The sequence below is a fragment of the Ochotona curzoniae genome, unplaced genomic scaffold (assembly GCF_017591425.1).
Source record: "Ochotona curzoniae isolate NIBS_2020 unplaced genomic scaffold, NIBS_Ocur_1.0 contig_1071, whole genome shotgun sequence".
NCBI classification, from domain to species: domain Eukaryota; kingdom Metazoa; phylum Chordata; class Mammalia; order Lagomorpha; family Ochotonidae; genus Ochotona; species Ochotona curzoniae.
The window spans coordinates 22,926,159-22,940,683 of NW_024464939.1; the positions used below are offsets into that span (position 1 = coordinate 22,926,159).

Consider the following 14,525-nt stretch of genomic DNA (forward strand, 5'->3'; position numbering starts at 1 on the left):
TGCAGCACAGGTTTAGCTAAGCCAAGACACTCTTTCTGTCTAGCCACAGCCAACATGCTCCCAGAATCGGTGAGTCAAAGCTTATGTTCCAGAGCAGACTTGAGACTAATTCCAACGTGCTCCTAGGGGTTGCTGGGAACAACACAAAAGCAGGTGATTAGTCTTTGGAAACCCAAGGAGAACAGAGGAAAAGCTGAGTGAGGGCAAGTGGCTGTCACAAAGGAGAAGCCTAGGCTCTGGCCGACACAGAAGGCAGAGCAGCTTTCAGGGGCGTGCAGGAAGGGCTGGCTTCCCTAGGAGGCCAGGTGTGAGTGAGCTCTTCACACAAAGGCAGGGTACAGTCAGATTTGGTTTGCGCACTTTGGCTTTCACATAGTATTTCAGAAAAAAGAAACGCCAACATGAATGGGGTGGGAGGTGCATTGTTTCTGTGTTTTTCCATGAAGGTAGGTTCTCTCTACCCCTTTGGAAGCTCTTCTTTCTGGCTGAAGCCTATTGCAGCGGAATCTTAGAGGGTAAAAGGAAGCATTCAAACACAAGAGCACCAACACTAACCTGAGAAGTAGCTGCAGGTGAACTAGTTTCCTTACCACTCACTGCTGCCCTCTCATTGGCTGCAGCTTCTGCCACTTCTGCCTTCTGCACATTTGAATCCTCAGAACTTGAGACCCCCATTTGTCCCAGACCTTCGCTCCCTTGCGTGTAAGGTGGATTGGTGACAGCTTTCCGGGTTTGACCTTTATACCAACTAGGGTACAACAAGGGATCCGCAGTTGTTGCTGCTGCTGCTGCCGGGAGTGAAGTTTCAGACTCTGCGGTCTGTTGAGAGCCAGTGGGCACAACCTCCCCCTTCATCACAACAGTTAAAGTCAAAAGTAAAAAAAAAAAAAGAGAGAGAGAGAGAGAGAGAACAAGAAGAAAAAAAAGCAATCGATTTTAGTTCTCCTTGGGTTTGAACACTAAGCTCTGTGTGCAGTACCTAAGTGGCTGTCATAGTACATTCAACACATTTGGAAGTGCTAAGGGCGAAATACTGAAAACAGCAACCCCCCAACTGGGATCTGGATGTGCCCTCTTGTTTTCTGCCCTTGTCTTTCACCAAGTAGTACCTGGGCAGCTAAAAAGCAGATTCTAGTGAAAGTTGGTTATGGGAGAAGATACTGGCCTAAACTAAATTTTTGGTGTTATATGAAGCACTCTAAAGCCTCTTTTTAAAAACCCAAACTTGATATCATTGGATCAAATCTAACCTGCATTTGGTTAAGACCCTGTTTTCTATGTCAATGTCACTGGCATACTTGGAATTTCAAGATTCTGGGAATCATAGGCAATATTTTAGTCTGGTTTCCTGAGAAACAGAGTGCAGACTATACTTCTACATCAGAGTTTCCCTTCTGGGGTTCTGTGTCTACAGATAATTCCAGTGCACCCTGAAAGCTGGTGTAAAACCACAACTCCTCTTAAATGAGCACACAGGTTGGTTTCTGTCTGCTAGTGTCCTAGAGTCAGCATAAGAGCCTGAGAATGGACAATGGCATCTTGGTAACAGAGGTCAGCATATCAGGGGGATCTGGCTTGGGTTAAAGTCCTAAGATAAATTTTAAGTAATTATGTCAAAAAAAAAACACAAGCTCATCAAATGGCTGATATACAGATAATCAGGATTCATCTCCTTTCCAATGAAGTAAAGTTCTGACTATATTTCATGGTAAGCAACAGGGACAAACAGGGACATAAAGTAGTGTGGTTTTCCCTTTATTTTCTCTCTTATCTACAGACGTCCAAAGTTCTGAAAATATGGCTGCTTTTATTTCTTATATTATTTCTCACATTATTCCCTTTATTTGCATTCACAAAAGAACAAAAAGCAAACCCAAACACCATGATGTTGGTTCACTGTAAATTAACATGTAAGACACACACACCTCCTAGACCAAGACTGCTTCAGATCTGAGAGTGTTATTGGTGAGAAAATAGTAATAAATTAAGTCGTGTCTACCAATTATTACAACAATGAACCAGTTGAATCACCCAGAATACGTCTCCCTGTCCTCTGACTGTTCTGAAATGGTTCATCTATCACATGCAAATGCCTGGTATTTTGTGATCTTTTTTGTAAGACAGAAAAAAGGCAGTTTCAGGCTGTTTAGGAAAGATGGAGCCTGTGTGTCCTCCAGGAAGCAAAGCCTGAGTGATTACCTGCATCACTGGAGCATCTGCAGTGGGCAGCAGGGTTGGAGAGAGTTCTGGAGAAGAAGCTGGAAGTTTCTCTGGGGCCACCTCGAGCTCCGAGGCCAACTGAAGGGACTCCAAGCCTTTTTCTGGACTTTCATCTTCTCTGGATGACTCTATTTGGACACTTTCTATCTGTTCCACTTCTATTACTTCTTCCCCTCCTTCTTCTCCTTCTTCTCTTTCCTCTTCTTCCTCTTCTTCACCATCATCATCTTCTGGTAAGATATTTTAAAAATTGTTACAAGCTACCAATGCAAACAGTCAGTAGTCAGTACTTTCAGTTCAGTTTATGCTCAGACTAGGGAAGTTCTTTCCAACAGACTCTTGACGATGGTCCAAGTGTGGATACATTTCTGATTCAGTGTGGGCATGACAAATGTGCAGGAAGGATACTTATCCTTCCTCCTCCCCTCCCCAGCACAAAGTCCTCACCTCCACTATGCTTCTTTCCCTCACCCCTCAGAGTCTATTCACATTTTTGTCATAGTTTGCCACACCGAAAAGCTCCTGGAGGGTTAGGATTGCCACTCATCTTTCTCGTGTCACATGGAAAAGCGAATCTCTTCCCTAGCACAGAAAATATTTTAAAAAGTCTTATTTTCGTTTCTTATCTCCTTTGTTCACAGCATACACTCAATTTTGCCCCAGTTGATATCATAATTCTTTCCCCAAACCATTGGTCTTAATATTCCCTCAGGAAACACTAAGAATATATAATATTAACTATTTTTTAAAATCTTGATCACACATATTTGCTTTGAAAAAGATGTTTGGATGTTAGTGCAGGTGCACTGAGTGGTTTAGCCAAAGAGTATCATCATCTAAATGTGCTAGCATGAGTCAAGGTAATCAAAGCTTGGATCAACTCCAAGGCTATTTTCCTCTTTTCAATTATCTCTTAAGCATGAATTTCTAGGAGTGGAAGTTCTGGGCCAAAAGGTAGAGATACATCTAGGGATGTAGTTACAGCTCTTGGAGAGATCCAGCTTTATTTCCAGATTTTGACTTATTTTATGACTTGCTTCTCTTCTTTTTCTCTAAAATTTGATTAAGCTGATATGCTACCTTATATATTCCAGATGTCTTATACATTTTGTTCTTATGTCATCCTTAACCTTGCTATTAATAATAACTTTACGTCATTACGGCTAACACTTTGTGCAGGGTTGGAGCTGAGTTGTCATCATCACCACCATTATTAGCAGTTGACTATCCAGTGTCAAAGGTCTGAAATGTCATTAAAATAAGCACATTGTATCCAAAGTTATGTAAACACTGTCAATAAACTATACGATTCTGTAACAAAGAAGAAGTTATTATGCCTTTAAGGTTGTGACATTCATTCTGAAGGTGATTCTGAAATCTCCTTTTGCTCTTACTCAGTTCTTTACAACTTTCATATAACTGTAATTCTGTTCAAATTGTCAGAAGAATGACAAACCTCTGTAAAAATCAATTTCACGTATTACTTTTTCTTCTCTATTGAGGTTGACTGTGAAGTGGTTCATGTTCTCATAGCCATGATCTATTTCCTCCATCTGAAATGCCTTTGATGCTTCAGATATTCTGAAATGAAGACAAATTGCCAATTTCTGTCACGTTTAAAACAGACTTAGGTTTTTAAAATTATATATATTTTTCCCTAAAATAAAAATTACTTACTTTTGCAACAGAGTTTTGGCATTCTGAGAAAGCAAACAAAAGACATGTTTACTTACTTCTTTGTATTTACAACACTGGTGAAACTTAATTTTGTCCTATTCAGACTCTGAGAATTCTCTAACTTAATTTCCAAATGTCATAAACAACACTTTTTAGCTCAGAACCTTCTTATATTCAAGATGTAACATTTACTGAATTGTTAAATAGATGAAGAGACAAACATGTAGAGGGTTTACAGCTTTTGCTATTAAAATAGATCAAATATCCATGCAAGAATGAGAATGTAGTAATAACTAATTTTGCAGCACCCACCTTTTGGATCTGTTCATCAGTAGAAGAGAAAAGACTTACCTGCAAAAACACTGCCATTTCTGGCTCATCCATGAACTGGATGCCTGATTCAACCAACTTTGAGACATTCTCCAAGTGATCAGAATACTTTTTGATTAGTGTACGAACATGCTCCAGTTTCTCCTCCTGAGTCCGGGTAATGACCTGTGCCATTTCATTCTTCCTCTCCTCCAGGATGCCATACAAGTAATCAAACTTTTCACAAAGCTCCTGCTTCTGTTTTTTGCAGCATTCCTGTTGAGGGAGGGAGGGAGAGGGAGAGGAAGGAGGAAAAGGAGAGGAAGAGGACAAAGGAAAGGAAGAGGGCAAAGAAGAGGAAGAGAGAGAATTTCTTCCTTTTGTTGGTTCATTTCCAAAATGGCTGGGTCAAGAGGAAGCCAGGAGCCTGGAGCTTCATCCAGGTCTGTCACATAGGTATAGGGACCCAAGGACTTGGACCATCCTTCATTGTTTTCCCATGAGGATTAGCAGGGAGCTAGATTGAAAGTGGAACAGCAGGGACTCAACCTGGCACCCAAATGGGGATATCAGCATTGCAGGTGTAGCTTAACTTGCTATGCCACAATGCTGGCTTTATCAACTTTCTTGTTTTTACAGAGAATTTCCTAGAAATTACAGCAATATTTATTCCACTTTGTAGTTGGAATATATAGGTTGTGGGTTATATTTTTCCTTGGAATGGGGTGTATATGTATGCGTGGGTTGTGTGTGTGACACCTCTTAATTTGTATCCTTCAGTTTCTATTTGCTCCATCTATACCCCTAGTGTCCTAACAAATTGTGCAGCTTCCCAAGGGCTTCTGCATTTGCACTTCTCCTGTAATCAACTCACATGCCACAGTCAAACTAATTGTTGTGAGCATACAGTTCTAATCATGTCTTTTGTGCTTTGACTAGCTGTTAACACAAAGAACATTTTAAAAACGTAACTTGTTTTCAATACTCTATTACAACCTGATTCCAACCTTCCTTCCTAACACTCTACCATCATCCATTCCAAAATCTGTATTCATATTAAAAAAAAGTGCTCACTGTTGTGGTTCATGTTTTTGCTTTGGTCTATAATGTTCTCCCCAAATCGCAGTTGCAAACTCTAAGCAATCTCAAAGACCTTCTTTGGCACACTTTTTCTTTTTATAATTCTTCCCTTTATTTCTATGCTTGAATTCTATCTTCTGAAATCCCCTATCAGTTGTTGATGATGGCATAAGCCTTTATCTACCAGGTCCTTTGTCCAATACTGTCTAATTAGGAGAATATAGTATTTGGTCTTTGTCTCTGGAGACAAAGACTATGTTGGAAGTCTGAGCCCCTTTACTACTGAAGTGATAATTTTCCAATTGATATAGTCACTGATATTTTGGGGTTTCATAGTCTAGTAAATGTGTGTGTGTGTGTGTCTGTGTGTGTGTGTGTGTGTGTGTGTGTGTGTATTTGGCAATTTCCTTGTTCCTGATCATCTCCGGGTTCAGGAGCTTTACAGATAAAGAGAAATCTGAGAACCACAATAACCTAAACTGGCTCTTCTGCCCAGTGAGGGGCTTCCTGGGACTCTAGTTAATTTATCTGACATTTCTAACCTCCATAAAACTCTTAGTTTTGTTTTGATAAACATTAACCTCTTTGGTGTTGTGTATGACTTTCTTTCTTTATAAGACTTTCTAAGCATTAAACTTCTTGGGGATAGAATCTGGTCTGCCTAGGATACACATACCATCTTGGATACAAGATGTTCAATAAATACTTAGTGACTGCATTCTTTTGAAATGATGATTCATTTCTCTCATATTCCTCTACTATTCTCAGAGTGAGGAGGAAGGGGGAAAACATCTAAATCATTGATTGTGAAGATATTTCACACACAAATGTGCAAGAGACAAAAGCCTCACTCCATTGCCTTCCTTGGAACACAATTATTTATCATCACAATTTCTAACCAAATTGTAATGCATAAAGAATATTCAATGGTTCAAACCAATTTGGCAGAAACTACCAGATACTGTCGTCATCCACACATTCACTTAATAAATAATTCATCATCATTTTTGTTATGTACTATGCAGAACTCTGAGAAACTGGGACTCAAAAGCTAGTTCAACATAGTTCATGTTTGTCAGGTGCTCATAGCTCATTAAATGAAAAAGACTATGGGTCGGTGATATGATAAAGTAGTTTGACTAATGGAAATTATATCAGGGTTTACAGAAGCCAAAAGATGAGACCTTAATCAAACTCTTCATGTGGATAGGGAACATTTCCAAGGGAACAACAGGTGTTAGCTCAGGGAAAGCTTCTTAGAGGAGGTGGTAATTAAGTTTGGTTTCAAGAGATGTAGATGTTGTGGAAAGGGATGAAATATTTGGAGTCTCAGATGTCATCAAAAGTAGGACAATGGCCATGCATCATTCATCCAGATCAAGTAGGATTCATCCCTGGAAAGCAAGGATGGTTCAACATTCGGAAATCCATAAATGTGATACACCACATCCAAAAACTGAAAAACAAGAACCACATGATAGTATCAATAGACGGAGAAAAAGCTTTTGACAAGATCCAACACCTCTTCATGCTAAAAACTCTAACCAAGGTAGGCATAGATGGAAAAATCCACAACATAATCAAAGCAATCTATGAAAAACCCAACGCCAGTATCATACTGAATGGAGAAAAGCTAGAACCCTTTCCGCTGAGATCTGGAACAAGACAAGGATGCCCACTATCTCCACTGCTATTCAACATAGTCCTAGAGGTACTTGCAGAGGCCATAAGAAAAGAAAAAGAAATCAAAGGCATACGAATGGGAAATGAAGAGATCAAGCTTTCACTATACGCAGATGACATGATCCTGTACATAGAAGAATCAGGAGACTCAATATAGAAACTGCTAGAACTTATACAAGAGTTTGGCAGAGTGGCAGGGTACAAAATTAATGAACAAAAATCCACAGCCATAGTGTATGCAAACAGCCCCGAGATGGAAAAAGACCTAACCAGCAGGATACCATTCAAAATAGTAGAGAAAAGAATGAAGTATCTGGGAATAAATCTAACCAAAAGTGTAGGAGACCTATTTGAAGAAAACTACAAAGTACTCAAAAAAGAAATTGAACAAGACCTCAAAAGATGGAATAACATCCCATGCTCCTGGACAGGTAAAATCAATATCATTAAAATGTCTATACTACCAAAAGCAATATATATTTTCAATGCAATGCCAATCAAATTGCCCAAAACATTCTTCACGGAACTGGACACAATGATTCAAAAGTTCATCCGGAAACACAAAAAACCACGAATAGCTAGAACCATCCTAAAGAACAAGAAGTTAGCAGGGGGAATTACAGTTCCGGACCTCTGGACATACTATAGAGCAGTGGTTATTAAAACAGCCTGGTACTGGCACAAAGATAGAGAGGAAGATCGATGGAACAGAATAGGAACACCAAAAGGGAACCCACAAAAATACAGCCAAACAATCTTTGACAAAAAGACCAACAACAGTCCAAGCAAATGGGAAGGCCTCTTCAGTAAATGTTGTAGGGACAACTGGCTGATAGCCTGCAGAAACAAAAGGATAGACCCACATCTATCATAAAAGACCTAAACCTACATCCAGAAACCTTCAAACTCTTGCAAGAAAATGTAGGAAATACCTGCAAGACCTAGGAGTAGGTCCTGACTTTCTAAGAAGGACTCCAAAAGCAATAGCAGTTAAGAACAGAATAAGCAAATGGGACCTCATCAAACTAAGAAGCTTCTGTACAGCAAGGGAAACAATCAACAAAGTAAAAAAAGCAACCCACAGAATGGGAGAAGATCTTTGCGCACTATGTAAGAGATAGAGGGCTAATCTCCAGAGTATACAAAGAACTCCAAAACAACCAAAAAACCAAAACAAACAAGCCACTCAAGAAATGGGCACGGGAAATGGGCAAACATTTCACAAAGGAACAAGCCCAAATGGCAAACAAACATGAAAAAATGCTCCAGTTCCCTGGTAATAAGGGAAATCCAAATTAAGACATTGATGAGGTACCACCTAACACCAGTAAGATTGGCCCACATAAAAAAGAAAACCAACGACACTTGTTGGCGAGGATGTGGGGAAAAGGGAACCCTACTCCACTGCTGGTGGAGCTGCAGGTTGGTACAGCCTTTATGGAAATCAGTCTGGAGAACACTTAACTCAAAATCTGCATACCATATGACCCAGCAATAGCATTCCTAGGAATATATCCAAAACACCTGTTTCACGACAAACCAACATGCACCCCTATGTTCATAGCAGCACAATCAGTAATTGCAAAAACATGGAAGCAACCGAAATGCCCATCAGCAGAAGATTGGATAAGAAAGCTTTGGTTCATCTACTCCATGGAATACTACTTAGCTATTAAGAAAAACAAAATGCAGTTCTTTGTGGCTAAATGGGCCCAACTGGAAACTATAATGCTAAGAGAAATGAGTGAATCCCAGAAGGTTAGATACCACATGTTTGCCTTGATTTAACCTGTAATTTTTGTTTGTTTGTTTGTTTTTGAACCTGTCATTGATACTGTCTGAACCCATGTGTTTTGAAGAATGGAACTTGCATTATTTTTAACATATTGTTTACTCAATACTGTGTCAATTAATTCCATAACATTGTATATTGTTGCTGATGTTTTGTTGGGGCTTTTAACTGACCGGGACTTTACTCTGTTAGCTCTACCTTCAGACCAGAGAAGGTCTCCCCAAGAAGCCGCTGAACTTATCTGGACAATAAGATGCTGGACTCTATGCTAGGTATATGCTTGTAATGAAGGAATCTCAACTGAACTCGAACTGTGGTTAGGCAGCAAGGGGGAGGAATCCACCATGAGGGGAGGGTTGTAGGAGGGGTGGAGGAATCCCAGTGCCTATAAAACTGTATCACATAATACAGTGTTAATAACAATAAAAAAAAAAACAGACCTAGGAACTGAAGCCTGTCAGTAGCTTTCCAATCAAACTTTATTTCATCGCAATTCTTCTGTGTTAAGCTTAAAGTACTATATACCCACTGCAAACCTGAACTGTGTCTACCATTTAGAAGCCTTATGGATTAATATGAAAACATGATTGCTTCCAGCTTGTTTTAAGTGAAGCATATTTGCAACATTTATGACTGTCAAGATGTGATGCTGGTAAAATATCTTCATGTCATTAAAATTTTCCCTTCATATGATTTAATGTGTGAGAATATGCAAGTTTTTGAAAGCTAATCATTTGTCATGAGAGCAAGGTCAAATAAAGATTAGATCACATGGGTTTGGTGTGGTGGCTCAACAAACTAAGCCTCTTTTCTGCAGTGCTGGCATCCCATATGGGCACCAGTTCTAGTCCCAGCTGTTCTGATCCCTGCTTCTTGGCCTGGGAAAGCAATGGAGGATGGTTCAAGTCCTTGGATTCTTGCACCCATGTGAGAGACCTAGAAGAGACCTGGAAGAAAATCCAGACCCCTGGCTTCAGATCAGTTCAACTCTGGCCATTGGGACCATTTGTGGAGTGAATTAATGAATGGAAGCTCTCTCTCTCTTTCTCTTTCTCTCTTTTTCTCTCTATAAATCCTCCTTTCAAATAGAAAAATCTTTAAAAATGAGATCAGACTAGTGATAGACTGTGCATATAAGTGTCATTTAGTGCTTTAAGTGAAATAATTACATTTATTCCTATATTATTTCAATTGTAACTGTTATTTTCATCTTTTAATGACTCTTACATTATTGAATTTTAATAAATTAGTCATTTTAGTAGCATTTCTTACTTATACTTCATAGTATGACAAATGCTATTCCATGTACTTTATTATCGTTATTTCCCTGCATACTCTGTAAAGCACCTATAATATTTTCTGGCACACATTAGGCACTATGCTGATGTTTATCAAATTTAGACCCAAATGTATTCAGTTGTGGAATTTTGAAATTGCACGGACTCTTAGAAATAATCTGCTGAAAATCAACCAAGTTACAATGTGAAAACCCAAAACATGGCAGAGCAGTCACACTCTAGAGGTCTTTCTATCATTTATCATTAGTGGCTAGTGTGGGGTCTCTGGCATTGACCTACTGGCTCATTGCTACTCACCTCACACCCAGATGTGCCCATATTTTTCCAAGTAGCTTGAAAAAATAAGCTTAGGAAGTTTTTGTGAACTGAATATATATATATATGCCTTTTTAAAAATATATTTTTCTCTTTCTGTAAGATTTATTTATTTTTATTGGAGAAGCAGATTTACAGAGAGAAGGAGAAACAGAGAAGATGAATAACTGCAATGGTCAGAGCTGAGCCAATCTGAAGCCAGGAGGCAGGAGCTTCTTCTGGGTCTCCCACATAGGTGCGGGCATCCAACGGTTTGGGCTGACTGCTTTCTTAGACCATGAACAGGGAGATGGGTAGGAAACGAAGCAGCCAGGACACGAACCAGCACCCCTTAGGGATGCTAGTGCTTAGCTGGAGGATTAACCAATTGAGCCGTTGAGTCATCGCCCATATATGTGCCTTTTAATAAGTCCTACTATGCTGTAGATAGGCTTTTAAGGTAAAGTTTAGTCAAGTCCTTTAGCAAAATTCATTAAGTGCTTATTATGTACCAGGTATTATACATTCAAAAATCTGTCACAATGTCCCTATGTTTAAGAGAATCAAAATTGTAAAATTTTTGTTAAATGACAACATAAAATATATATATAATTATTGTATTCTCCAATTTTGAACAGGAAACAGGCATTTTTTCCCTTACTCACTTTGCCTTTAATATAATCCTAAACAATACATGGCCAGAGTTAGTTCTGTTTCTAGAATGTAGGAAAAAACAAACAAGCACATTTTGTCCTTGGAATTATGAATTGGGGCTTTTAAATTTTTAGAAATTAACAATATATTCAAATTAGGCTAATGTCAGATTAGATGCTAAATATTCTGTGAAATTAAAACTCAATTTTTTTTCATACTCTCTGAGGTCAAACCAACACATGAGTGGGTAACTTGAGTGCCCTTCACTCTTCCTTCACAAGATTATCAAGGTCTGTGAAGGTTGGAGAAGTACAAAAGCCCCTGCATAGCAGATTACTGTCTAAGCTAACTAGGCAGGTACCTTGAAAAGAAAATGTTCTCAATGGCCAGGCAGCTCCTGAAAGGGTTCAGTTTGACTAAATTCAGCATGATCTGTGTCTTTGCAAATATGAATTCACATCACTTGAAACAGTGACTTTCTAGTAACCTGAAAACTGGGTTGGGACAAAATGTGCGCCTCTGCAATATCAAAATATTGGTAGAATATACATTTTAAAGAGTAATTGTTTCCTGCAAAAGCATGGTATTAGGGTCTGGTGCTGTGGCGTTCAGGCTAATCCTCTGCCTGTAGTGCTGGCATACCATGTATGTCCTGGCTGCTCCACTTTTATATATTAAAAAAAAAAGTGAAGCTTAATATAATCTGCATTCAAAAGTTAGAATGTAAATAGTCTCAGATGTAGGAAAAAAATTTACATTTTTTTCTAATTATGGTCTAGGCACTTAGGTTTACAAGTACATTTTCACAACCAGAAAAAATGCACATACTAACACCGGTCAATGTTCAAAGCTGAATCGTGTTCTACTGCCTAAGCATAACATTCCTCTCTCCGAAAGCTTTATCTAGTGGTCACTGATTTTGTCTCTGGAATACCCATTCCGTCCCTTAGAGCTGGGATTTTGATAGCATGTTTAAGATTCCTTATCTTCTCACTTTATGAGGTTCCGGTTCAGTGCCACACCGGTGACCAGCATCCATCCCAGGCACCACCTTTCCATCTCCCATCTGTCCTGTAAGGCTGCCTCTCCAGATTTCTCTGTCGGGAGCTGCTTAGCTCCTGCTGCCTCTCCTGATTGATACACCCTGGGCACTGTTTTCTTGATGCCGCATCAACCACCTGGCTAGGATCACCAAGGCTGTCCATTTTTCAGTGCCCAGCAGAAACCTTAGAGTCCACACGCACTCGCTTATTTGTTGAGTTTTTTTTTTTTTATATTCTTGGGATTCCAAGGTCCACCACTTCTCATTTTTCTTGCTTCCTTGCCATCTCATTTCTAGACAGATGTTTCTTCCCCTGGTAGTGAACAGCTGGGTCCTGCCAGCCTGGTTCTTAGCTGGTTGTTTTGCCACCACTCACCATCTCCCTGACAATCTTCCTCCGCAGATGCCTCTGAGAAGCCAAGGAGAAAAAGACTCACATCTCCTCAGCAGCCCTCTTGGCTGATCTCCCACCACACTGATGTCCCTGTCTACTCTGGTCTCTTGGGACCATCGGGCTCAGCTACAGGTGAGTGTGCACCTCCTGCAGGCTGACTCATCCCTCATCAGCCAGGAGCATCGGCCTTTTAGTCATGGGATGACAAGTGATTCTGTGCACCTGATCTGGCTGCTCCACTTTTAATCTAGCTCCTTGATTATGACTTGGCAAAGCAGCAGTGGATAGCCTTAGGCTTTGGGTCCATGAGCCTACCTGGGAGATCTGCAAAAGCACTAGCTCCTGGCTCAAATTGATCAGCTCCAGGCACAAGGCTGCGATTTAGCCCTTTCCCATTAGCCAGGGCTGATGTCATGTTCCATTCAGGGACACTTTATGTTTATAAAAAGGCACTTGTAGTTGGGTGCTGTGAAGTAGTCTAGTGGCTAAAGCCCTTGTCTTGCATACATGCACGAGGATCCCATGTTCGTGTCACAACTGCTAGCCCTTCCAACTCCCTGCTTATTGCCTAGGAAAGCCTTGGGACCCTGCACCCACATGAGAGACCCAGAAGAAGCTCCTGGCTCCTGGTTTCAGATCAGCTCAGCTCTGGCCATTGTGGCCACTCGGGGAATGGACCAGCAGATAGAAGATCTTTTTTTCTGTATCTCATTTTCTCTATAAATCTGATTTTCCAATAAAAATGAACAAATCTTTTAAAAAACAGGCATTTGAAGTCTTCACAGAAATATTAAAATTTACATTTTTTCCATTTTCAGCCATCTGTATATTTTAATAGCAATAAAATAAAGCAAGATATACAACTGCAGAGAAACTTTCTATGGGAGAAATAATAAGTAATGTTAAACTAAAAGAGCAGACAGTATTCTACACAAAATACCAGGATACCACTGTTTTTAATGGTTATTGTCTCACATTTTCTCCCAGGCATCTATTACTTATATCTGCTTTTTATTTATTTTATTGTCTACCCACTCTCCTATAGCAAAAACAGCCCCAGAACACAAATCTTTCACATTTAACTCATCACTATTTTTCCACTCGATATATCCGGAGAATGGTACATGATATACACTTAAGAAACAGGGTTTGAAGGATTGATTGATTCATTCCTCACTCAAAAGTATCTTCTATGTTGTTCCTTCCCAAAGAAAAGGAGCATTTAACTGGATCCCCAAACTACTGTTTCATTCAATGCTCAAAAAAAAAAAAAAGTCATAATAATACAACTTTGGAGAAGCCATTAAACCTCCAGGCAGTTTTTTAAAATTTGTACAATATTCATTTCCCGGACAATGCATGTACTCTGCATTAAAATCTGTGCAATAAGATGGACATGAGCCATGGTCTCAACAGGGAAAGATTAATCTCAGTAGAGGCACAATTTTTTTTTCTTTCTTACCATATATGGAGTACAACTCTACAACTAAAATAGAGTTAAGATAAGCTTTGAGCCTTAGCACTTGCTTCTGAACAACTGTGGTGCTGCCAGTCCCATTCATATCTCCTCGACATTCCTCCAGCATTCATCAACACACACGTGTTCAGAGCTGTGGCTTTGTTGGAAATACAGTAAGTCAAAATTGCCTTCATTGAGCCAAACAGGGTTCCTCCCACCACCTCTCCCCATACTCCTGAAAAAGAGCATCCTGAAGAAAAAACCATATTGAAGTAGGAAGTTCCTTCCAAGAAAATGAAGCCCAGCCCATCACTACAAACTCCCCAAAAGGTCCCAGAAGTATAAACTAAGCTGTCCCAGAAAAAGAGACAGACTCATTAGACAAACAGTGTCCTCCAGGCGCAAGGCTGTGATTTAGCCTTTTCCTATGAGCCAGGCTTGATGTCATGTTCCTTTCAGGGACTCTGGGCTCTGCGTCTCCTGAATCAGGGTCTAGTCTACTGCGTCAAGCTGCCACTCCATGTAGGAAGTATAGATTATGTCTTAGTTTTTGTGGCATATCTAATACTTACTCTTAGGGTTATAGGCATTTGGAATTATCTGGGCTAAACCTAGCCACCTAG

General features: G+C 39.8%; 1 protein-coding gene across 6 annotated transcripts in view; it reads right to left on the reverse strand.

Moving 5' to 3' along the window:
- Positions 1-14,525, reverse strand: part of TRIM55 (tripartite motif containing 55) — a 42,701-nt gene that overhangs the window by 14,306 nt on the left and 13,870 nt on the right. Inside the window, exons 5-9 of one of the 6 annotated variants that reach the window (XM_040995888.1) lie at positions 4,249-4,482; positions 3,898-3,920; positions 3,677-3,801; positions 2,200-2,429; positions 556-849 (exon numbers count right to left, since the gene is read on the reverse strand). The exons of 1 other annotated variant lie outside the window; for it this stretch is intronic. In XM_040995888.1, the coding sequence (XP_040851822.1) occupies positions 556-849; positions 2,200-2,429; positions 3,677-3,801; positions 3,898-3,920; positions 4,249-4,482 (906 nt within the window). Of the gene's footprint in view, positions 1-555; positions 850-2,199; positions 2,451-3,676; positions 3,802-3,897; positions 3,921-4,248; positions 4,483-14,525 lie in introns of all 6 variants that reach the window. 4 more of the 6 variants (XM_040995879.1, XM_040995870.1, XM_040995907.1 and 1 more) reach the window with 4 other exon arrangements.